Source organism: Opisthocomus hoazin, chromosome 1 (genome assembly GCF_030867145.1).
Source record: "Opisthocomus hoazin isolate bOpiHoa1 chromosome 1, bOpiHoa1.hap1, whole genome shotgun sequence".
Taxonomy (NCBI): domain Eukaryota; kingdom Metazoa; phylum Chordata; class Aves; order Opisthocomiformes; family Opisthocomidae; genus Opisthocomus; species Opisthocomus hoazin.
The window spans coordinates 153,887,857-153,910,739 of record NC_134414.1 but is presented as its reverse complement, the minus strand read 5'-3'; the positions used below and the strand labels follow the sequence as shown (position 1 = coordinate 153,910,739).

General features: G+C 46.4%; 1 protein-coding gene across 2 annotated transcripts; it reads left to right on the top strand.

The window, feature by feature from the left end:
- Window positions 1-3,694: 3,694 nt before the first annotated feature.
- Window positions 3,695-21,388, top strand: BCL2L14 (BCL2 like 14). Of its 2 annotated transcripts, XM_075413580.1 has the most exons (7): window positions 3,695-3,926; window positions 13,927-14,367; window positions 16,394-16,459; window positions 16,837-16,995; window positions 17,957-18,024; window positions 19,044-19,316; window positions 20,072-21,388. In XM_075413580.1, the coding sequence occupies exons 2-7, from the start codon at window positions 13,935-13,937 to the stop codon at window positions 20,111-20,113; spliced, it is 1,041 nt and encodes a 346-aa protein (XP_075269695.1). In that variant the 5' UTR covers window positions 3,695-3,926; window positions 13,927-13,934; the 3' UTR covers window positions 20,114-21,388. The 2 variants fall into 2 exon arrangements, with proteins under 2 accessions (XP_075269695.1, XP_075269706.1); XM_075413591.1 differs by lacking the exon at window positions 16,394-16,459.
- The last annotated feature ends 1,495 nt before the right edge of the window (window positions 21,389-22,883 follow it).

Here is a 22,883-nt window from a genome sequence, read left to right as displayed (position 1 = left end):
GAGAAGGCTGCGAGGGGACCTAATAAATGCTTATAAATATCTGCAGGGTGGGTGTCAGGAGGATGGGGCCAGACTCTTTTCAGTGGTGCCCAGCAACAGGACAAGGGGCAACGGGCACAAACTGAAGCAGAGGAAGTTCCGTCTGAACATGAGGAAGAACTTCTTCCCTCTGAGGGTGACAGAACACTGGACCACGCTGCCCAGGGAGGTTGTGGAGTCTCCTTCTCTGGAGATGTTCAAGCCCCGCCTGGACAAGGTCCTGTGCAGCCTGCTGTAGGTGACCCTGCTTGGGCAGGGGGTTGGACTGGGTGACCCACAGAGGTCCCTGCCAACCCCGGACATTCTGTGATTCTGTGATTCTGTGGCTTTATACAAGGGTGTGTAGTGATAGGACAAGGGGTAATGGCTTCAAACTAAAAGTGGGTAAGTTTAGATTAGACATGAGGAAGACATTCTCTGCCGTGAGGGCGGTGAGGCACTGGAACAGGCTGCCCTAGATGCTCTATAAGGTCCTTTCCAACCCAAACCATTCTGTGATACTATGAAAAGATGCGGGTGTTTGTTAGCAGATGATGTGTGGAGGCACCGCTTGCCCACCTGGAGTCGGTCCCTGCTGTGCCCAGCTTGTGCAGGCGCTGGAAGGCCCCCGCACTGCCAAAAGCTCCTTACTTCTTGACTCTTATTGAAGTTTGGCTGATGACTGGGGTAGGTTGGTCTGCCTTGTTTGATGGGTCTTTGATTTTTTTCTCTCCTAGTCATCTTTGGTGGAAGGAGCCAGTTTCTAGATTTCACAGTCAGAAAAAGCTCCTTGAGGTAGAGGGACTGGGTCGTGTTATCCTCGGCCGTTTCAAACTTGCAAGGCAAGAACTAATTAAATACTGAAATAGCTTTAGATCTTTTCAACTCAGAATGGACAAGTGCTGAAGTTGTTTCTGGTGGGATTAAAAAAAAACAAAACCAAAACCCAAGCCTTTCCATCTCTCAGAAGGTTTTTTTTTTCCTCTTTGATTTATTTTTCCCTCTTGGAAACAACTAGTTTCTCTCACCAGAGATCACAAGCTCTTCCCAGTTTTTGAGGGGAACATTCTTATGCTTTTGGCTCAATCCATATAGCATAAATCAATCCTCGCAGGCACTTCTAAAGTCTGTGGAAACAACGGTTTTATTTTCAAGTGTCCTTCTACAGACTGTGCAAATCAAATGTTGGGTTATCAAGGGTTTTAGGCTGGAAAGTAACTAGAAACAAAACCGAAACTAGCTTATAACTGACCTAAATTTGCCCAAGGAGGGAAATGAAAAAAAACCCTTGAAGCAGCTTATCGCCTTTGGAGAATGGGCTGAGTAAACAGCAGGTGTTGAACTGCGTTAGCTAAAGGTAAAGGCAGGTAAAACAATGGATGGGCGAGTTAGGTAAGATTCATGGCGACAGAAAAGGCAAGAAACCTAAGAAGGTAATATGAGGGTTCTCCAGGAAATTAAAATCCATAATACAAGCAAGACAGAAAACCTAGCCTGGACCTTAATTTCAGAAACAACGTGAAGCGACTGAGAATGAAAAGAGAAACCAAGCGTGAACCTTCTATAAAACAGGGAAATACACTGTCGTTATTCAGAATGTTTGCTGTTCTATCCATTTTCAGGAAAGACTATTAAAATGAGTTTTTCTTGGCAGGCAAAGCAGTGGGAGGGAAGCAGAGAAGCACAATGAAGCAAAAATTAACGTGCATTAAGAACATATTGTATTGTATCTATGAGAGCTTCCCTTTTACATCCATCGTGCCTCCTCTGGGACAGTTTCCAGTTCTGTTTGTTTGAAAAAGCTACTGCCAAAATGAAAAAAGGAGTCCTGGTCAGATCAAGCCTTCCCTTACACCCACATCTGCCCATGCTGGCTGTAACACGCTTTGAAATATCCCTGTTCCTGATATTGCTCCATAAGGGACAAAGTCAGGTCCCTCCGCCCAGAGATTTTAGTTACCAAGAGCTCCAGCCAAGGCAGAAAATTGGCTACGGCTTTTCCTGCGTGCAGCCAGGGATGACAATTTACAAACATGGACTGCCACACTCTTTCCTAAATACCACTGGGGATTTAAAAGAATCCAGATATTTTGATTTCTCAGCAGTTTAAAGTGATGACCAGAGTGGCTGGTCTCAAGGGTGTAGGGATGTTCTGGATCTGAGGTGAAAAACGGCAGAAACTGATGGAAGCGATGGGTTGGGTGAGTAGCCATGTGTCAGAGGTCATTGCTCCATGGGTAGTGATGCTACCTCAACCAAATCAAGTCAAATCAAATCAAATCAAAGTTTGGCTTTGCCCTTATATTTCAAAAGATGTGCAGGGCTACACATCCAGCTCTGGTTATAAGGCCAATGCAAGTGCTGAGTGGAAAATGGCCAATAGTCATGACGTAACACGGAACAGCGATGCAATCATTTCTACAAGGACAGAACAGAGAAAAAGGAGCAGAGTTGGCATTAGTTTGCTTTTTCATAGTCCTCTCACTTTCTGACTGGTGCTATAAAATACAAAATCGCACTTTTAAAGGGGTGGTTGTTTAGGTCTTTTTTCATGCTTCCAGCAGGCTACCTTTCCCTTTCTGGGCCTCAAATAATGCTTTTCTTTTTCTCTAAGTATCAGAGAAAATATATTCTGCATTGGGGTACAGCATATGTTTGAAAAGAAAATGAAAATTGAAGTTTTTGCAGTCCAGGGAATGACAGATCATTAATAATCTGTAATACGCAGGCTTTCCATCTGCTATTATTACTCTCAGGTCAGTTGGCCCTAGGAAAGCAGGAAGGAAATGGAAAGCTTCAGTGAATACGAAAAAAAAGCCTTCTACAAACCTGCAACATATAAGTGAACTCCAAGCCACTATTCCCTGGAAATGCAAAAGTTGGCTCTGCTTGTATTTCTGTTTCTACCAGTAAATTCCTCCCTTCACAGGAAAGGCACCAGACAGACCTTTTCCGTACGACCATCTCAGACGAAGGCGCAGCCCTCAAGTGCTTTTGTTCCTGAGAAGTGATCTCCTCCCAGTCAGAAACCCCTCTGTACCTCCTCAAACTGTTCCTGTACCACAGATAACGGCAAGCGTTCACCCTCATCGGATGTATTGGGGCCCTCCTAGCTTGCAGTTTCGTCTACAAGCTTACTTCAAAAATGGAAGATCAGTGGCGTGGTGAAAATCCTACTTATAATGGATGTGTGCTTCTGACCTGACTAACTTGGGGTTAGTTGTGTGGATAATGAAATCACAGTTTTGGTCCACGAGTTACAAGAGCAATACCACGTCACTGTTGCAAGTATTTTACTGATCTTATCTAATTAATGTTGAACATGATTTTGGAAAAAAAAAATCCAGTGACATATGAAGAAACATAGACTAGTTTATGGTTATTTATAGAAGAAGACGTATAACAGTTTTCAAAACACTTAAAAAACCTTCCTGTATCAAAATGAAGATTTGAGTCAACCTGTACCATGGGGAAAAAAAGGGTTTGGAAGAAGAAAAGGAAAAAAAAAAAGATAACGTTTGGCAAGAAGCCCCAAAGACCTATAGACTTTTTCACCCCTTGCCAAGTGCACTGCTGAGAACAAGTCACGTGCGGGAGGGGCCGGCCCTACCATGTCTGCTTTTTATAAGTGAGCTGACACGTTTGAACATTGTTCTCATGAGGAAGTACACGGGGCACTTTTTTTTTTTTATTGCAAGTGCAGTGCCCTTCTTAGTGAAAGCTTGTGAACACATGTTTTGATGAAAGACTGAAAATATTAAATAAAAAGAAGTGAACTTCAGGTTTCTGAAGGGAAGAGTTGTGCTTGCAAGGCCTGGTCTAGCAAGACAAGTCTAGCCACTGGAAGAGGAGGAGAAAGAATTGAGATCAGCAGGCACCCAGGGTTGCTGGTGCAATCGACCTGGAAGGTAATAAAAGCCTCTTTTCTTCTCTGAACTTGGCTTCTCTTGTATAGTGCTTGTCTGTCTGTAATCCAGCACGAGATTCTCTGAATCTTATTTGTATATGGATTAAATGGCTATATTTATGATAATTCACTTAGGTACCAAACAATGTACTTTCAGGTTTAGCTGTGGTGTCAAAAAGGGAAAACTTTTGGACCTGCCATACAAGCTTTGCTGCTGTTGGCTGTATACTTTGAAAAGAAGGGATTGACATATCTGGCCAAGAAGAGCAAGGTCCTTTTCTGCCAGCCACCCTAAAGTTAATTGCAGAAGGTTGAATTTAAAGTTTGAGACTACCCCAGAGAATTCATGTAGACTTACAACCTTACCACCTGGTTCTTACACGTCGGCCCAATTCAAGCTAGGTCACCTCTTGCTGGTGAAATGCCTTTATTTACAACTGAAAGAAACTCTAATCCCACCAGGTAAATGGTGGAGGTGATTCGGCAGGTAACACGCTCCCCTGAAATCATCAGTAAGTGGATCTGTTATTTCCTTTTCCTCCCAGGTCTTTGCTGCACAGTGGCAGCCAATTTAGTCTACTGGAGGTCCTAAATTCTTGCCTTACCATTTCTGTTGGTGCTGAAAGCCAAGCAGTGCCATCACTTCTTTTCTAGAGGCTGAGTCTTCGGCAGCCTCTCAGCCTTGAATATGCGAAATACTTCTGAACAGCGGCAGATTAGCAGACAACTTCTCTTCTGAAAGATATGTATCAGCGTAGACCTTTGTATATAGCATGTGTTTTATCTGTTGCACAACAGTGCTCATGAAAAATCTGTTGCCACTAGGGATGTTTTCCTTGGCATCCTAGCGTAACTCTGCCTTCACTAATTATGTTCTGTCCTATTTGGTGAAGATTAAATAAGGGGCACGTAATCCTCCAGCTTGCAAGTTGTTCCTTTCTGTCCTAGAGGCAACTGTGTTGCAGGACCACGTGGAGAAGGCCTTTCTGGTGGACTCGTGTGTAAAACCGGCTTTCCACAGCATCTGTACAGTTTAAAGCGGTTCAGGCTCTCTTGCACAGACAATACCTGCCCCTTAAGGGTTTTATGAGAATGACTGACTCAATATGTACAAAATATTTCTTCAGCAAAGTATGTTGCTTACATACGAATGAACTCTGGGGACCCACGATGGTTCTGCTTTTCTCCACGAGAACTATCAGTAAGTTAGGGTCATCCACCCAGAGGAAAGGATTTAGCTTGATGAGCTGGGAGAGGAATCCTGGCCCCTGCTTCCCCTCGCACGCGAGTCTCCACTCCTACATGCCCCAGTCTGCTCCTCTGTACGTGAGAGCAGAGCTGAAGGTAAAGACCTGCACCTGGGATAACCCAGTAAGGTAAACAGCAGGGCTTTTATTGTTAGCGCCTTTCTCCGGCGTTGCCTCGAAAATAAAGTGTTTTATTTCAAACTCGTGTCCCAGGCAAGCAATCACATTCTGCCTCTGCTGGTTGAGAGAGAAGCACCAGACCAGAACTGAACAATTTGGACTAATGATCCCAGGATTTTTAGTTAGTACAAGAGGAAGTGGCTGAAAGTTGTGCCAGGGGAGGATGAGATTGGATATTAGGAAAAAAAAAATATTTGCCGAAGGGGTTATCAAACACGGGAGCAGTCTGCCCAGGGGAGTGGTGGAGTCACCATCCCTGGAGCTGCTAGGAAGCTCCCTGGTCTGGTGCAGCCCGCTGATTCTTACCCGCTGTTGGTAATGCAGGTTGGCAGTGATGAGGTTGAAGAGGGAAGTCCCGAGGCCATCAAAAGGGACTTCAGGGCACTGAGGCGACTGGTTGAAGGGTCAGGGGCACGGGTGGTGTTTTCCCCAATCCCATCAGTGGCAGGGAACAGCACAGAAAGGGACAGGAAAACTCACCTGGTTAGCAGGTGGCTCAGAGACTGGTGCCATCGGTGGAATTTTGGTTTCTTTGATCCTGGGGAGGTTTACACGTCACAGGGCCTGCTGGCGACAGACGGAGTCCAGCTGTCTCGAAGGGGAAAAAGGATTCTTGCCCACGAGCTGGCAGGGCTCATCGAGAGGGCTTTAAACTAGGTTCAAAGCGGGGGAGGGGTATAACCAGGCTCACTAGAGATGAGCCCAGCCGTGGCACACCGGCGTTGGGGGCGAGATCGATAGCCGAGCTCCAGTGCATCTACACCATTGCACGTAGCATGGGCAATAAACAGGAGGAGCTGGAAGCCATTGTGCAGCATTGTGCAAGCTGTGACTTGGTCACCGTCACAGAATCATGGTGGGATGACTGTCATGACTGGAGTGCTGCGATGGATGGCTATAAGCTCTTCAGAAGGGACAGGTGAGGAAAGAGAGGCGGTGGGGTGGCTCTGTATGTTAGGGACTGCTTCGATGGTATAGAGCTCGATGATTGTGGTGACAAGGTTGAATGCTTATAGGTGAAGATGAGGAGGAAAGCCAACAAGGCAGACATCCTGCTGAGGATCTGTTACAGACCATCCAACCAGGATGAAGAGGTAGATGAAGTTTTCTACAAGAGGCTGGCAGAAGTCTCACAATCGTTAGCCCTTGTTCTCGTGGGAGACTTTAACTTACCGGTCATCTGCTGGAAATACAACACAGCAGAGAGGAAACAGTCTAGGAGGTTCCTGGAGTGTGTGGAAGAGAACATCCTGAGGCAGTTGGTAAGTGAGCCTGCCAGGGCAGGTGCCTCACTAGACCTGCTGTTTACTAACAGAGAAGGACTGGTGGGAGATGTGGTGGTCAGAGGCTGCCTTGAAACCATGAAATCATAGAGCTCTCTGTTCGAGGTGAAGTTAAGAGGGGGGCCAGCAAAACCACCACCATGGTCTTTCAGAGGGCAGACTTTGGCCTGTTCAGGACGCTGGTTGAGAGGGTCCCCTGGGAGAGAGTCCTGAAGGGCAAAGGGGTCCAGGAAGACTGGGCATTCTTCAAGGAGGAAGCCTTAAAAGCACAGGAGCAGGCTGTCCCCATGTGCCGCAAGACGAACTGGCAGGGAAGACGACCAGCCTGGCTGAACAGGGAACTCTTGCTGGGACTCAGGAAAAAAAAAGGAGGGTCTACCACCTATGGAAGAAAGGTCAGGTGACTCAGGTGGAGTACAGAGGTCTCATTAGGTCATGCAGAGAGGAAATTAGAAAGGCAAAAGCCCAGCCAGAACTCAGGCTGGCCACTGTTGTAAGAGTCAACAAAAAATGTTTTTACAAATACATCAACAACAAAAAGAGGACCAAGGAGAATCTCCATCCCTTCTTGGATGTGAGGGGAAATATTGCCAACAAGGATGAGGAAAAGGCTGAGGTACTTAATGCCTTCTTTGCCTCAGTCTTTAATGGTCAGACTGGTTATGCCCAGGGTAGGCAGCCCCCAGTGCTGGAAGATAGGGAAGGAGAGCGGAACAAACCCCCACAATCCAGGAGGAAGCAGTTAATGATCTACTATGCCACCTGGATGCTTACAAGTCTATGGGGCTGGATGGGATCCACCCAAGAGTGCTGAGGGAACTGGCAGAGCAGCTGGCCAAGCCACTCTCCATCATCCATCATCCATGGTTTAGTGGTGGACTTGGCAGTGTTAGGTTTACGGTTGGACTCAATGATCTGAAAGGTCTTTTCCAACTTAAATGATTCTATGATTCTGTGATCATTTTTTGGGGGCCCCTTTCGCTTCTGCTTTCTGCTTTATCTACTCACTGCCTCTTGCTGCAGAGCCGTCTTCAGCTACCTGTTCCTCCCTGCGGTTTGCTAGCACTGGTGAGAGCGTACGTGATGGGGAATTGAGCCAAACAGCAGGGTCAGCACCGACGTGGCCTCTGCTTGGTCAAGGTCCCTGAGCCTTTTGGAGGTCAGTCCCGGGGCTGTCCATAAGGCAGGGAGGTGAACCTCCCCATGGAGGGAATAGTGGTAGAGCTTGTCTGTGCTCCGTGGGCACCTGAGGAGGGAGGACGAGAGGCATGCCAGCAGGCTTAGGAGGAGAGGAGGGGCTGAGAAAGCCACCACCCAAGTTTGGGCTCAAGCAGAGTCTGTGGTGAGCATGGGCCAAGAGGACTTGTAGAGTTAGGCACCGTGGTGGTTTGCCGCTATACATGCAACTATATATTAATAAATAACACCAATACAACAGCTGTCAAGAAATGGCATAGCCAGGACACGACTTGGTCCAGTTTCACCAAACACAGGTGTATAGCTGGACACCCTCCTAATCAACCATTCCTTCATCTGTACTGGAGCCTCCAGGCTACGCTTCCTCCTGACAAAGATTAAACAGCCACATTGCTAGTTTTATTCTTTTTTATGGTTTTCTTTCTGTATCCCACCTACTCAGCTTCCCGTAATAAACTCAGGCTTTTAGTTGCCTGTCATTGCAGTTGGCCCAGGGTGCTGGTACAGTGCTACAACTTCAGGGGGTATTTTTGTAGACTTGTGCAAGTTTAGCCAGCATCAGCTCTCAGAGACTCCAGAGGAAAGCAGGTTTTGTTGGTCGTGCTGCTTGCAGAAGCCCATCGGTGTTTTTGCCAAATTCCTCCATCCCGGCGTACAGTTCTTGAAGTGGATGGAGAGCTGTAGCCAAATCACTTCAGTTTCCATTTTCTGGGAAATGGTGTGTGGATGTGACGCTTGGCAGTGGGCAGAAAAGGTCTGGAGAAGAGCGAAGAGGGAGGGTGTAATGTTGCTCCCTCAGAGCCTGCGAGCTCCAGAGGATAAATAATTTAGACCAGGGTTTTTAAGTAGACAGAATGAGACCGTGCTGCTACTCTTCATAATCTGATCCTCCGAGTTTCTTTTAATCATCTTAGGAAATAATATGCAGATTTGGGTTTTAACAGGACTTCCAGGTACTTGTCAAACCAAATCAATGCTTGCATTAAAAAACGTTCTTTATAGAAACTAATTTCTGAAAGAGAGTTAGGGCAAAGAGAGTGCTGCTTCTGCAAAAGGCCTGGCTCATCTCTGGTCCACACCAGATGGGATACTGGAAAAATAACGTGGTTATAGTATGAAGAAGTATGTCTAAAGAGAGATGTAAGTCACCAATTAAGATTTCAAACTTTAAAATGAGCAGAAAAACAGGTTAGCTACTGGCAGTCTTCTTTATAAATGATTGCCAGCATGTGGTGATAACTCCTTTTCTTGCTACCTGCAAATAATGGCATAAATGAGCTGTGGCTCCTTGTTCTCTTTGTATGCTCCTCCAGTCTTGTTGTATACACAGGGGTGAAATTTCTTACCGAGACGTCAGCGCTGAAAAAAAGGCCCAGTACGGAAGCTCCTGTGCCACATTTTTATGAACATAATTTGTTTCATTTCTCAGAGGTTCCCCAGCAGAGCGAGGTGCAGGCTTAGCTGTGCAGCTGCACCTGATGTGCAAGGGCTTATTTGATGTTAGTACTAGCAAGCTGTACCAACACCCTACCTCCCGCTACCCGTCTGCACTTCGCCTCGTTTAGGAGACTGACCTTTGAGCTCTTATTTGATTTTTATCTGCACAGCCACCTTGGGTAGGGCTGTTCTCAACATAGAAGTAATAGCCCAGCGTATAGAGCCGTAAGGGTTTTTTAATGCTACTACTGATAATTCCTCTTGCTGTTTGGGAATGAATTTTTATACTACTTTATATAATCACTTTATAATTTATATAGGTTTTCTATATGCAGTTCATCTATTTTTATACTGTCAGTTATATTTTTATGTTAGTGAAAATCAGTATATATGAATGTTACACAAATTATTTTAGATCTATAAAGAGTACTGTGGTGGGGAAGGCTATGCTGTTTTAAGTAGTATTGGTGTCTGATCTGAAGGGCGAAGTTAGACCTTTGCAAGGAGAAACTGGAATTTGAATAAAGTATTAAATAATCAAAAAGAATGGCACAGCCTTTAAAAATTTCTCTCTATTTCTGGACAAACTTCAAAATGAAACGAACGCGTGACCCGGTTTCCAGGGCAAAGGGAAGTGCCCGTTCCTGGGCTCGTTGGCTAGCTGGAGGGATCTGCCGTAGCCCTGCCTTCTGGGTAGCGGAGGCCCTGGGAAGCGCAGAGCTTTCAGCTGCTCTGGTTTGCGCTGGCAGGTGGGCTCAAACTGTCACGGAGCACAGAAAAGGTCTCGCCTTCGCTGCCCTGCATCCCGAGGGCAGCAGGCGCATCAGCGCTGCCTTCCTGGGCACAGCGACAAAGCAGCAACCACCCCGTGCTTGCCTTGCATCGTTCCAGTTCTGCTTTGCTTTCTCTGTATTTCTAGCTCCCGCTTCTTTTTCTCCGCTTGCTTTGTTTCTTGCAGCAGTCTCTTGCTGATGTTTTCCTGCTGGGCTTGCAGTTTCCTTTGCAGCTTCATTAAAGCTGCTGGCACGAACGCTGTGAGAAGACACAAAGCTCCTGCTGACCCCTTGAGTACCTATCTCAAGGCGGCAACTATCAAGAGAAGGGGAGCTTGTGCCCTCTTTCCTGGCCTCCAGACCAGCAAACAGGGCCTCACCTTCACTCGACCTTGTGAGCAAGAGGCCTGGGTGCGGTACTGGGTTCAGAGACAACACAGTCGCTTGCACCTTGGATCCCATCGGGATGAATTCTCACAGTTAGGGAAGAGTGAGATGTTTTGCTATATAAAGTTACATACAGATTTCTAAACATTAAACTGCAGCAGGCTGCCAGCAGAAAACTGAGCAAGCTGGCACCCAGGCTTGCGCTGGGAAGAACGTTTTAGAGACAGTTGTCCTGTGTTTGAGACAGGCTGTTGGAGGCTTGGGCTGGTGGTGGGTCGATAGGTTCACTGGAGCACAACTGGGAGGTTACGTGGCTCACTCATGGGGTGACTTACCATAGCAGCTCCCTGAGAGATAAACAAGCTGTCTTTCCTTTCTCTACCTGTCGATGTGCTGGGGTTTCTCCCCATTCCCCGACCCCCACATTACAGTATTCCCATTCTCATTTCTTTAGTGACTGTCCTAAAGTGAATGTGGAAGCCAGTGACACCCCAGAGCAGCACCTGGAACAGTCCTTTCTCAGAGTCTCTGAAATGGGATGCAGACTGCGAGCTGCATAGGTGCATTTAGCAGTGCAAGGTTAGAGGAACTGTCACACTGGACCTATGATACAACGCTTCCAGGTTTCTGCCTCCTCCGCCCGTTCCCTTTCTCCTTTCTCCTTCCTCTTCCTTCTCTCCTTCCCCTTTCTCCTTCCTCTTCCCCCTTTCTTTCCTCATCTCCTTCCCCTTTCCTGGAAAGGACAGTGCTGAACTAAGAATACAAATAAGCCACAGTTTTGGAGTTACTCTAATTTCTGATAAGCATACATTTGGTAAGGAGAGTTGGATTTTTTTTTAATATGTTCCCATTTTTTCCTTATTGTCTCAAAAACAACAACAACAAAAATAATTTAGCATGGTGGAAGCAAAGTGGCTTATCGAAGTTTTGCTACATTGGTTGCTGCTGCAGCTCATGGCAAAATAGCACAAAAAGTGCCACATTTTTTTTTTCACTTAAAAGTTTACAAATGTGAAACTGAACCAAAAAGAAGTTAAAATCTTACCGTGCAAGTAGTATTGAAAACGAAGTGACAAATCAGCTGAGCTCTGTTTCGTTCCATAACTTACTGGGGCAGGGAAGTTTTTTTTGACGAATCTGTCACTTCAAACATTTCATTAACCTCCCTTAAAGTGTGTCAGTCCTAACACCACCTGTATCCAGAAGTCAAATGGCATCCTTTATACCTGAGGAGTGAAATGAGATGTATTTGAGCTGAGGTGTCTGTTCCAGATAGAGGAGTTCAGAAGTTTAAATCCAGACTTCTGCTAAAGGTCAGCCGGTATCCTCCTGAGGATTTTCATGGGACTGGGATGGGTTACACCAGATGAGTACTTGGTGCTGCAAACATACATATATAACTTATTTCACCTCATACTTAGGAACAAGAAAGTTTCAGGGTGACTGATTGCAATGAGAGAACTTGTAGTTTTCTGGAGTTCGAAGGAAGCAGCTAGGAACTTCAGGCCTCTGCACAGTAAAGGCAGATGATCTGCAATTAAAGTGCAGCCTGGCAATCTCCCTGCCTCCGAGCCTTGCCTCCCAGCACCCGTGAAGACATAGCTTACCCAGGTCCCTTCAAGCCCCACTGCTGTGCCTGGAGACCCCTGCAGAATAAGGTTGCGCTAGAAAGCTGCCTCCTGCAGAACAGCTGCCCCGTTGTTGCAAATGAGGAGGGGCAGCTTGCTCTTATCACAGAATCACAGAATGTCAGGGGTTGGCAGGGACCTCTGTGGGTCACCCAGCCCAACCCCGTGCCCAAGCAGGGTCACCCACAGCAGGCTGCACAGGACCTTGTCCAGGCGGGTCTGGAATATCTCCAGAGAAGGAGACTCCACAGCCTCCCTGGGCAGCCTGTGCCAGGGCTCCGTCACCCTCAGAGGGAAGAAGTTCTTCCTCATGTTCAGATGGAACTTCCTGTGCTTCAGTTTGTGCCCGTTGCCCCTTGTCCTGTCGCTGGGCACCACTGAAAAGAGCTTGGCCCCATCCTCCTGACACCCACCCTTGAGATATTTGTAAGCATTTATTAGGTCCCCTCACAGCCTTCTCTTCTCCAGGCTGAACAAGCCCAGCTCCCTCAGCCTTTCCCTGTAGGAGAGATGCTCCAGTCCCCTCACCATCCTCGTAGCCCTCCGCTGGACTCTCTCCAGCAGCTCCTCATCTTTCTTGAAGTGGGGAGCCCAGTGGCAGAAGATAAAAACACGTGGGGAGCAGGGCACCCTGTTCCCACCGACCCTCCTTTGGACTCAGGAGGTGTGTGGTGTGTGTGGAACTCCCAAATGTGAGTGTCCGTGCTTAGGATTGAAGTGTCCTGTTGGATACGTATCAGCAATAGCTTTACATTCAGAGCAGTGAATAGCTGAAGGATATTCCAGACAGGAACTAATTAGCTTAAATTGGTTTCTCTTGGTCTGAGAGCATAGTGCCAATGAATTTGGTACTTGTTTAAGAGAGGACAGTGGGGACAGAAGCCTCATATTTCGGCTTGTCAGCAACAGAGACCCCCAGGGACTGGTTCTGGATATGTGCACAGCTTTGTTCACCTTTGCATGTGTCATAGAACAGAGGCATTTCAGTAAAGAAATTTTTCCTAATACCCAACATAAACCTCCCCTGACACAACTTGAGGCCGTTTCCTCTCGTCCTATCGCTGGTTACCTGGGAGAAGAGACCAACACACACCTCACTACAACCTCCTTTCAGGTAGTTGTAGAGAGCGAGAAGGTCTCCCCTCAGCCTACTCTTCTCCAGACTGAACAACCCCAGTTCCCTCAGCCGCTCCTTGTAAGACTTGTTCTCCAGACCCTTCACCAGCTTTGCTGCTCTTCTTTGGACACCCTCCAGCACCTCAGTGTCTTTTCTTTCCATCCTGAGAATCAGTTACTGTTGTTATGCTCTTGCCTCTTTTCCTGCACTGCACCCCAACTATCAAATAATCCTTGAACTTCCTCATCTTTCCTGCCTAAGCCACCTGTACATTTCTGTTTCTCCAGAAAAATCTGCTTTTAGTGACTGGGGGTCACTTCACTTGTTTTCAGCATTGAGCTACTTTTCTTTGAAGCTTGTACACCACGAGTGTTTTGAACAAATATTTCCTCTTGTAAACTACCTTATACTCTCGTAGTAAGGCAAAATAGTGATGAGCAAAAAACACTTAGGCTGAGTTATTATTGAAAAAAAATTCACTTAGGAACCAAATGCAGTTAAGAGCAACGTAGCAGATCTCTTGTTCCCATTCTTTGATTGCCTCGATTGCCACCTGAGGTATTTCTCAGTAACCAAATTGTCTTTCTAGAAAACAGCGCTTCTCCGGCTCCCAGATACTGCAATATTCTTTACATCGCCGAGGTTTACAAGGTGCTTGGTGAAAGGTTCCGTAGGAATGTCAAGTACTGGTTGGTATTCATGAAAAATAGGCTGTTCCCTAAGCCATTAAAACTAAGAATATGTTCTTGCAGGCACCAAGATGTCCTCGCCAAATGATGTCAGTATGGAAGAAATACAGATGGAAGGTGATGAGCGAGACAGCATAGAATACAAGATCCTAATGGCCTATGCCCGGCGGCGGTTGTCTGTCAGTAAATACGGGAAACTTCTGGAAAATGAGGCTAATGTGTGTAAATCATCATCCTTAATCAGGAGGAAAGCGGAGACTGACCATCAGAGGGATAAAGATGGACCAAGCCAAAGAGCGGTTCTTCAAGGTGGTGTGGTGGAACAGCACAGCAAAAAGCAAGCAAAAAGGAAACACTTACCAGCATATCGTCTACCTCTTCTTTGTGGCAGAGCAGAGCAGGGAAAGCTCCCAACAGCGTCATTGCAGCAAGGTCGCACGGCAGATTTCTTCCTTGAGGCACAATCTTTGACAATTCCAGAAGGGAATTCTCAGCATCGGACAAGTATGTCTTCGTTCTTTCCTTTTGCTGTCTGTCTTTCAATCTGTCTCTAAGTATCTTGAATGGCTGGCGGCCTGTGGAAAGGCAGGAGGAAGGAGGAAGAAGGTGGTTTCTTCCACTTTCTAGTAAGTGGAAATTTTACATTTACAGGTATCACTGGTCATCTCTTATGCTAGCTCTATTGGTTTCCAATTAGGAATGCAGGTTGCCAGATCTCCAGTAGCACCTGCACACACAGTGCTTGTGATTGGCTTTTCGGTTTCCCATTGTATGGTGGTAAGTATCATATAAATTGGTTTTTTTCTGAGCATTGGCTTTTCCATTTTCATACCTGATTAGAAAGAAAACATGAAACACTGGTCAGACTAAAGACCTCCACACTAAAATCAAGGAAGAGTTCTTTGAAGGCCTGTTCAAGGAGCTTTATCATGCAATATGTACTCCACACTAGACTGAAGTGCTAGATTCTGCTTGAAACTCTGGCACCAAGCAATTGGCAGTGACCAGACTCAAGCAAGGAGCTGCCAGTGTCTCTGAGCCACCTCTTGTAGCCCCACCGTGTATCTTGAAACAGTCCTCCAGAGTTATCTAAGTCTCCTTTATGTGTTGCTATTGTAAGTCTGAACCTGCTCTCCCATGTGTTGGAAGCAGAGCGGGTAGGTGGCTGTAATCCATCTGACGTCCAGGGATCCCATGCACATAAACATCTGGTACCTCAGCCCCACATCAGGAGCTGCACTGCAGGCACTCTTCTGCTCTGGAAAATAACTGACACCTGAACTTCTTACACAAGACTGAGAGAGGAGGATGAGGTATCCCCGTTAAGTTGCCATATAGAGTGTATGATGGGTTTCCATATTGTTTTCATACACAAAAGGTAAGGGGTTGTTTGTTTAATTTGTCCCAGCTGGGACACTGTTGGTGTCACAGCTGTTGCTCTCCCCTTTCACTGCATTTCAAGATATTTTTGAAAATTATCACTGACTACTCCAACCTAATGCCCTTTCCCTGATCAGTTTAACTGTCCTGGGCCAGCTCCTGCCCACCAAGCCCGTAATTCTTCCTCCCGCCAAATCCAGCCGCGTCTCTCAAGAAACAGTCCCTGCCTCAGGCCAGTGCCTTTTGCTAGGGGGAAATAGCTACCACTTTCTGTGGTTTGGTTGCCAGGGACGTGAGTCTGCATCCAGATATCCGGTTTTATATCCATTTTATTTTCACATTGCCAAGAAAAGCACTCAAGAGTTTGGGTCCACCCAAGGTGGGTGATAACCTCCCTGGGGATCCTGCCTGGCTTCAAATCAGGGCTTCACCTGCCCTGCAGCAGATTGCTGGACCAATTCCTAAAACATTATTATTGTTACCATTGTTGTTGTTATTATTATTTGTCACTTCTACTGCTAGCAGCTTCGCTGTGAGCTTGCCCAGGCCACTCTGGAGCAAATGGGGGTGCTTTTGGGGATTACTCATCTAAATCAAAAGCCTGTCCAGTTGCCTAATCTTAGGTTTCCAAAGTTATGGACCCAATCCCCTTCCTAGAAATTTAGCAGCTCCCTGACAAGCTCTGCAGGCAGAAGAGGGGATGGAAATATCTTGGGGTTGATCCACCAGCCCTGAAATGCAATTCTAATTGGCTGCATTAACTCCTGCTGCCCTCACAATAAACTCTGCTTGTGAATTTTACGGATGTTATGGGTCAGGCTGCTGCTGAGCTTGTCTTGACATCTGCTGGTGATAGAGTTTTGCATCCCAGGCTCTGTTAAGCAAATCATAAGGAAGAGCACCTTTTAGATGAGACAAGCCTTGCAAGAGCTCCTCCTGCTCTCTTGGCTATTAGCAGCATCCCCACCAGAGTCCCCTCACTGAGGGATGCCTTTAGCCAGTGAGGGTCCTGAGCAGGGCCATTACACGAGGTGGGTAAAGTCAGAGTCCTCCCAATGTTCACGTCTGCTTCATATGACAGTGTCAAGAGCACGAGAAGCTCTTGCGCTAGAGGTGCCGCTGACATGAAGTCTGCTTCTCTTTTGCTCAGGGTTAGCCCGTGAGAACAAGGAAAGAGCAGTCAAATACACCGTCTTTTCTGAAACTGGACATTATGGTGAGCTAATCACGGACACCACCGCTCTCACAGTAAGGTCTAAGTCCTGTGGAGCAGTACTCAGGTTTCTGAAGACACCGTGTGCCTCTGGCTTGCAAGGATGTACGCTAGCGAGCAGCGCTCACACTTGCTTCTGTATGGCCTCTGCATAGTTATCTGCTGCTCAAATGCTCGAGGGCGGTTGTCCTGCTTTCCTTATCCCCCTGAATTATTACCAGCTGATCTCAAGCGATAGCAAAGCCCCAGCATGGGGAAATGTATCTCTTGCTATCCTATGGGTACTTCCACCTCAGGGGGCATGTAAATGAGTAAATCACTGAATTATTTTCTGGAAAGATGAATTGCCTTCTTTATTTCCCATCTTCCTTCCCAATCAGGTGAAACAGCAGATGTCAACCACATTGCAGACAAACTTGCCAAGCTTGTTGCTTCCAGATCCCAGGAATCTCCTTCAGATGTGTCGTTCAAGGTGATGCTTCGCAGTCAGGGGCCGTGCCTGCAAGAAGACAGTGGCGATGCTACTGATGGAACTGAGGGTGAGGAACACGGTTAGAGTGAAGAATTCCATGCTCACAGGCAGTACAGCAGGTTGGCTTTGCACACTGAGGCATTTTCTCTAGATACGGTGAAGCACTCGGGACTTCTGCGGTAAGACACCGTGATGAAGCAAGTTTGCTCTGCTGGTTCTCGTTTGTCACTCACATTTTCAGGGACTGCCCTTGCAGTCCTGTAACAAGTCCTGCCTGCTACTGCAATTAAAGGCAGCATCCTTAAAAATCGAAGGAGGCGTGATGTGAGAAAAGGAGGATGAAGGTAAAGGGACATAAGGTGACAGAGAGGTGGTAGGGAGTGGCAGAACTGGGGGCAGAGTAGTACACTGGGGCTGAGACCAGTCCTCGGGGCAATAATGTCTCGGTCAATCCCTCTTCAGTGGTGGGACAACACTGCTCAATACTCTCTCTGAAAAGTCTGAACTGCTTGTCTTCCATGACATGTGCAGAGATTTAGTCTTCATGCAAGCTTTCTAGGGATTTCTGGTTACAAGAGGGATCCTGCCATACTTGCATTTTTTTTAATCCTGCAAACCCAGAATTTGTCTTAATGAGTTGCAGAAGGTGTAATTTGTAATGATGAGGGGATTTTTTTTTTCCTAATTTTACGTCCATTTTCATGGGCTTCTGCTAGCTGCTCTTTTGTTCTGGCTTGTTATCAGGCATACCTCAAAGCCCAAAAGGCTGGCAGTGGGATGTTAACGCCTTTGCTGTTTCCCAGATTCTTAAACCGGAGCAAAACATCGGGCAGGTGGAGAAACAGCACTGCTTACTCCACGCAGACTAGAACAGTGAGCTTCTGCTTGAAACCTGGATACTCAACTCCCTGTGAATTTGCCACCAGATAGCAGCTGTCTTCCTGATGGACACAAAGGCTTTTGCCATAGTTTGCTATCTGGATCTTACTAGAAGGCTGCAATATTAACATTACTCTTCTTTTTAACAGATGACGAAAAGATAATACAAACAATAGTTTCACTGTTAAGAAAATCAGGGGACCAACTAGAAGAAAAGGTAACTCCTCCTGTTTTCAGGAGCTACACAGGCTAGAGTGAGAGAGAGATTACGCTTTTCTTGGGAGTGAATGTTTCCTAACCTAGTGTGCTCTGTCTCTATCCTGAATTTCTCTTTCCACATCTAGGGCTTTCTGAAACCTTCACCATTCATCCTGAAAGCTTTCTTAAGACCAGAGGACTAGCACAGATCTCTGTTGGGGTGGGGGAGGAAGGCAACAAAAATGTGCATTTCAAAGAGGAGTTTACTTGCCTCATTCCCTTTTAGTTTCATGGCAGGTTGAGCAGTTGACTGACTGAGAAACTCTCGTGTTCACATTAAATTTGGCATACAAGTTGTTCCCAGTGGAGGGAGAGAAACCTACAGCTTTGAGAGCTGCTGTAGGGAAATAAATCTTCTGAGTGCATCTTGAAAGCCCTGTGCAAAAGCTGTAGCAGAACTCCCTCATGAGTCCATTAGTTGGAGTGGATGCTTTCCCTATTAAAAATATAGGTACTTGTTCCCTTTACTCCCTTTTTTAGCTGCCCCCTGCCTATAAAGGTATACTCCCATATGGAGGACATGCTCAGCTGCTGCAGCAGAGAGGTACCCAGACACAGTAAGAAGCATCACAAAGACCATGACTGAGCAAATGGAGCTTAGAATGGCAGCTGCTGCCAGCGCTGCTCATAACCTTGCTTTTACTGTCATCTTCCCACTGCTCCTGTATTCCTACGTCTCCTCACTTGCAGGTCTCAGTATCAGTGTCACAACTGTTTTGCTTTCTCTCTCTCTGCTTCTCTCATTCAAATGCAAAAAAAATGAAGATATTTTGAGGAAAAAACATAGAGCCTCCTCCAGAGCCTGAAGGAGCAGCTTTGCAGTGAGGTGTGGGATTTGTGTGTCATCTTTTGCCTTCACCACCGTGATTAGACTACATTGCATGTATTACCTAGAGGTGCTCTCCTTTCCCAGTGAGATGGGGAAAGCAATTCCAACAGAAGTGGCTCAGTTTAACCAATCCTTATTCTTATTTTCAGATCAAAAAGGACAGAGTTTTCCATCAACGTTTTAAAGACATGCTGTCCTACACCTTCTTCAAGAGGATCACTGATTTGTTCCTGGAGGATGTCTCAGCAGATTCAACACGTCAGCCAGAAGGCCAAGTAAACTGCACAAAAGCTGCCTTTACAATGGAAATTGCCACCAAACTGACCGCTGTGGACAGCCATCCTATGAACCTGGTCATGGGTTTCGGATCCAAGTACCTCAGAGAACACTTCAGTCCATGGATTCAGCACCAGGGTGGCTGGGTATGGGTTTTCCCTCCCTTGACTTGCGTAGCCTAAGGCGCCTTGAAGCAGCACACTTCCCCAGAACTAACACAGGCCAGATGCAAACCAAACCAAACCGCATATTCTTTAGCACAGCGTGTACTCCATATGTGGAATTACATGCCCCAAGACATCTTCTATGCTGCTTCTATGCTGTTTTTTATCTACATAGGTCCAAAAATCCAAAGGAGACATTCATGGAGGGTTGTTAAGTATAAAATACCATTCCTGGCACAGACAGTCTCTCCACCACGAGTAGCTGAAGGCTGGGAGAAACACCAGGAACCTTCACACTTGCCCTAATCCTGTACTTCTCCCTAGAAGTCTACTGTTGGAGACTGCAGAGCAGTTCAGCAGTTCATACAGTCTGCCCTCGTGTTGTGGTGTGCTTCCAATTTCCCTGTACACAAAGGCATCTGTTTATCTTCATATCCCTCTTTCAAAGGCAGTTGTGCAAAGTGCTCTTTGGCCAGCAGCGATGCTGAGCTGCTGCGCTTCGTAGCTCGTTTACCTGAATTTGCTGGGAGGCACTTGCAATGGAGAGCCTGGTCCTTTTGTGCTTCATGAAGTGGCTGGAAGCACTGGGCAGCTGTGTAGCCTGTGTCCGCTGGGGTAAATAGCACGCGGGCCAGGAAATCCGCCTGGCAAACCTGCTGGCTGACCTCAGCCGGTTTGAAATTAGGATGAAGGTCCTCACTGCTTTTATAATTGTAAGTTTTCTTTCTATGTTACAGGGTAATGTTTTGAGTTCACTGGATGAGGAAGAAGTAGAGTAATCATGACTGAAGCCATTCTTCAGGATGCAGGAGCCTTTGATGAAGGAACACACAGGATCCTACCACAAACCAATGCCAGAATTAGCGGCTATGTATTTTTATTTTTTCCATGGAAGGCTGCCGTGTTGCATGGCTAACCCTGATGGGTACAATTGCACTTTCTTAAAGTCGGTATTGACGTAGAAATGTTCTTCAGTGGATATGAAGGCACCTTCAACTCCTCTGGACCATTCAGCCCCATGGATAGTGATTTTAGTTACGTTTCTGACTTGACATGCTTGCCACTACTCCCATGGATGGATGTAAAAGTGCAGACTGGAGGAAAATATCAAAGTATGCAGTCAAGAACCACTGGACTATGACCAACGAAGTGAGACAAGTGCTGCCGGCTTTGTGTGGTTCATAGTGGTACCATCTGTTGTCAGTTCTGCAGTCGCTTGTTAGAAGATATACCTACACACTGCTAGCAGCTTCCTTCCCCCCACCCCTTCTCTGATTGATGCCATTTTATGCTTCTGAAAGGGACTGTGAGGTTAATGAGGGCTTTTTACTCCAGTGCCTTTCCCATTCCCCCAGGAAAATAGACTTGAGCTGCCTACAGATGCTTTTAATTTGAACTCTTCTGTTTTGTACCCCTTCAAAACATAGCGCAGTAGATGTTGACTTTTACAGCACGATTTTGTCCATGAATGTGGAAGACAGAAACATTGTGAGAGCTTTGCAGTCCTAGAAATTTAAAACTTATCCTACCGTGTCAGTTTTCCTCCTTATTCAGAAGGAGCTCGGTGCTATGTGTAATCTCTGGGCTTTCTCCGCAAACTGAACTGGCCCTTGAGCCGCTGAATACAAGCGATCGGATTAGAGCTCTTGAGTCTGTGTGTGTGGCAGTGGGAGGAGTAACAGGGCATCATTTGGAGCAGAGGCGGGTGCCAGTGAAATTATTCCTGATTTTGAGGATGGTTTGTGGCCCATTTAGCTGTTGACTTTTGGGTTTCCATCCCCTGTAAATCCCCACTGGAGAAAGAGGGAACTCAGGCTGTCTGCTGAAGCTGTAAAACCGTGGCATCGCTTCGGCGACTCTCCAGTACAAAGAGGTGATGTTTCCTGAACAGGCTCCCCGCCTCCCAGTAAGGTGCCCTTCCATTACAGGTACTCATGCTGTGTGTACAGGCACTTAAACTACAAAGATTGCATGAAGAACGTATTAACAAATCATGAATTTGAATGAAAGTGATAAAAAGCATTTTAACCGGATGTGCAAAATATGTAATGCTATCAAAGATCAAGTATTTTGTTAATAAACCTTAAAATTTCAACTCGTGTATCAAACTCTGCCTCTGTTTGGACACGTACGTGTGGAACAAAAGAGAAGCTGGAAGCGAGTCACCTTTGTTTCCCTTCTTCAAAGGAGCTGGGAAATACTTGATATACCTCTAGACTGTAAATCTAAGATTCCCTTAGTTTTTAAAAACATCCAGTCTTTCTGATCACTTCAAATGTCCCCAACGGGGGGATGAGTCAGGGGGGGAGACGCAAGCACTTACCCAAAAGTTCAAAATGTTGTTCATCTCCTTCCATCTCTTTCTCCAACACCTTTTTCCTATGGAAAAAAAATTGCAAGGCTTTGTACCCTCCCACATGTTGGAGGCTGCTGCCGCTTTATTATAAATTTGGAGGGTTTCTAAAGCAGACTTGTTAGCTAGACCTTGGCTCCGAAAAACTAGATCTGATTCCATTTTAATGACACTAAGACTAGACTCAGTCTGCTAGCATGCACCAGTTTGCCCTTAGTTGGGCGCTGGCTTATGGAAGTCACCTTTTTAATTCTCTCCCTACTTGAACAACAGTCTGCTATTTAGCGAGGTGCAAATTCTGTGTTTGTGAGGGTGGCTTTCCCGCTGAAGGTTTAGCAGCCCTATACCCACACTTGTCCCTCATCCCCAGTTTGCTACCTCGAGCCAGTTTCATGCCAAGAGCAGAGCTAACAGCAAAACAGACCGTCTTGAATGGGCATGTGAGAACCAGCCATCTAAGAAAAGATATTCAGCTGGTTTTTATTTTTCTCTCAGTTGCTAAGATGGATTTTTCTCAGTAGCAGTAGGGGCCAGCGTAGGAAATCAGCCAAGTGAGCTGTTTCTTATTTAGTCATTCTTACATTTGTCATCCTCATCAGTCAGATTTTAAGAGCAATCTACTCCTTTTATGGCGGGGATCTGTGGTAACCTCCTTGCTGGAGCGATGGCTTTGGTTTATTCCAAGAGCAGTCAGCGAGGCTGAGCACTGCTGCTGCCTGGCATGAATTAACACCGCTCTGCTACTGGCTCAGCCAGTCTGCCTCTTGCTGTCTTTTTTTAATCTGCGATGACTAAACGAGCAGCAGGCGAATGCGTGTGCTTTGGGCGTGCCTGGAGGTGGGAGGGATGTGAGGGAGGGCGACTGGCCATGCCTTCATTTCACGTTACTCTCTCACAAGGCAATTTTTTCTGTGTTTAGCTGTCGGAACTTCCGCTGCCGATCCGAGGTGCTACTGTGAAAGACAGAGAAGTTTACTGCTAAAACAGGCAGCGCTGCTTGGGATTTTCCCTACTGTGCATCTACCTACGCCAGCATCACGCTGTTTGTCATATCAGCAAGTTAAATTTTAAAATTAGCTGATTTCACTGCACATTAAAGTTGCAACAACAGAGCTTAGCCCCATGCAGCTCCGTTCCCTGGAGCAGCTGAAGGCATCGGGTGAGGAGTTCCCAGTGTCCACGTGCACACGTGTGGC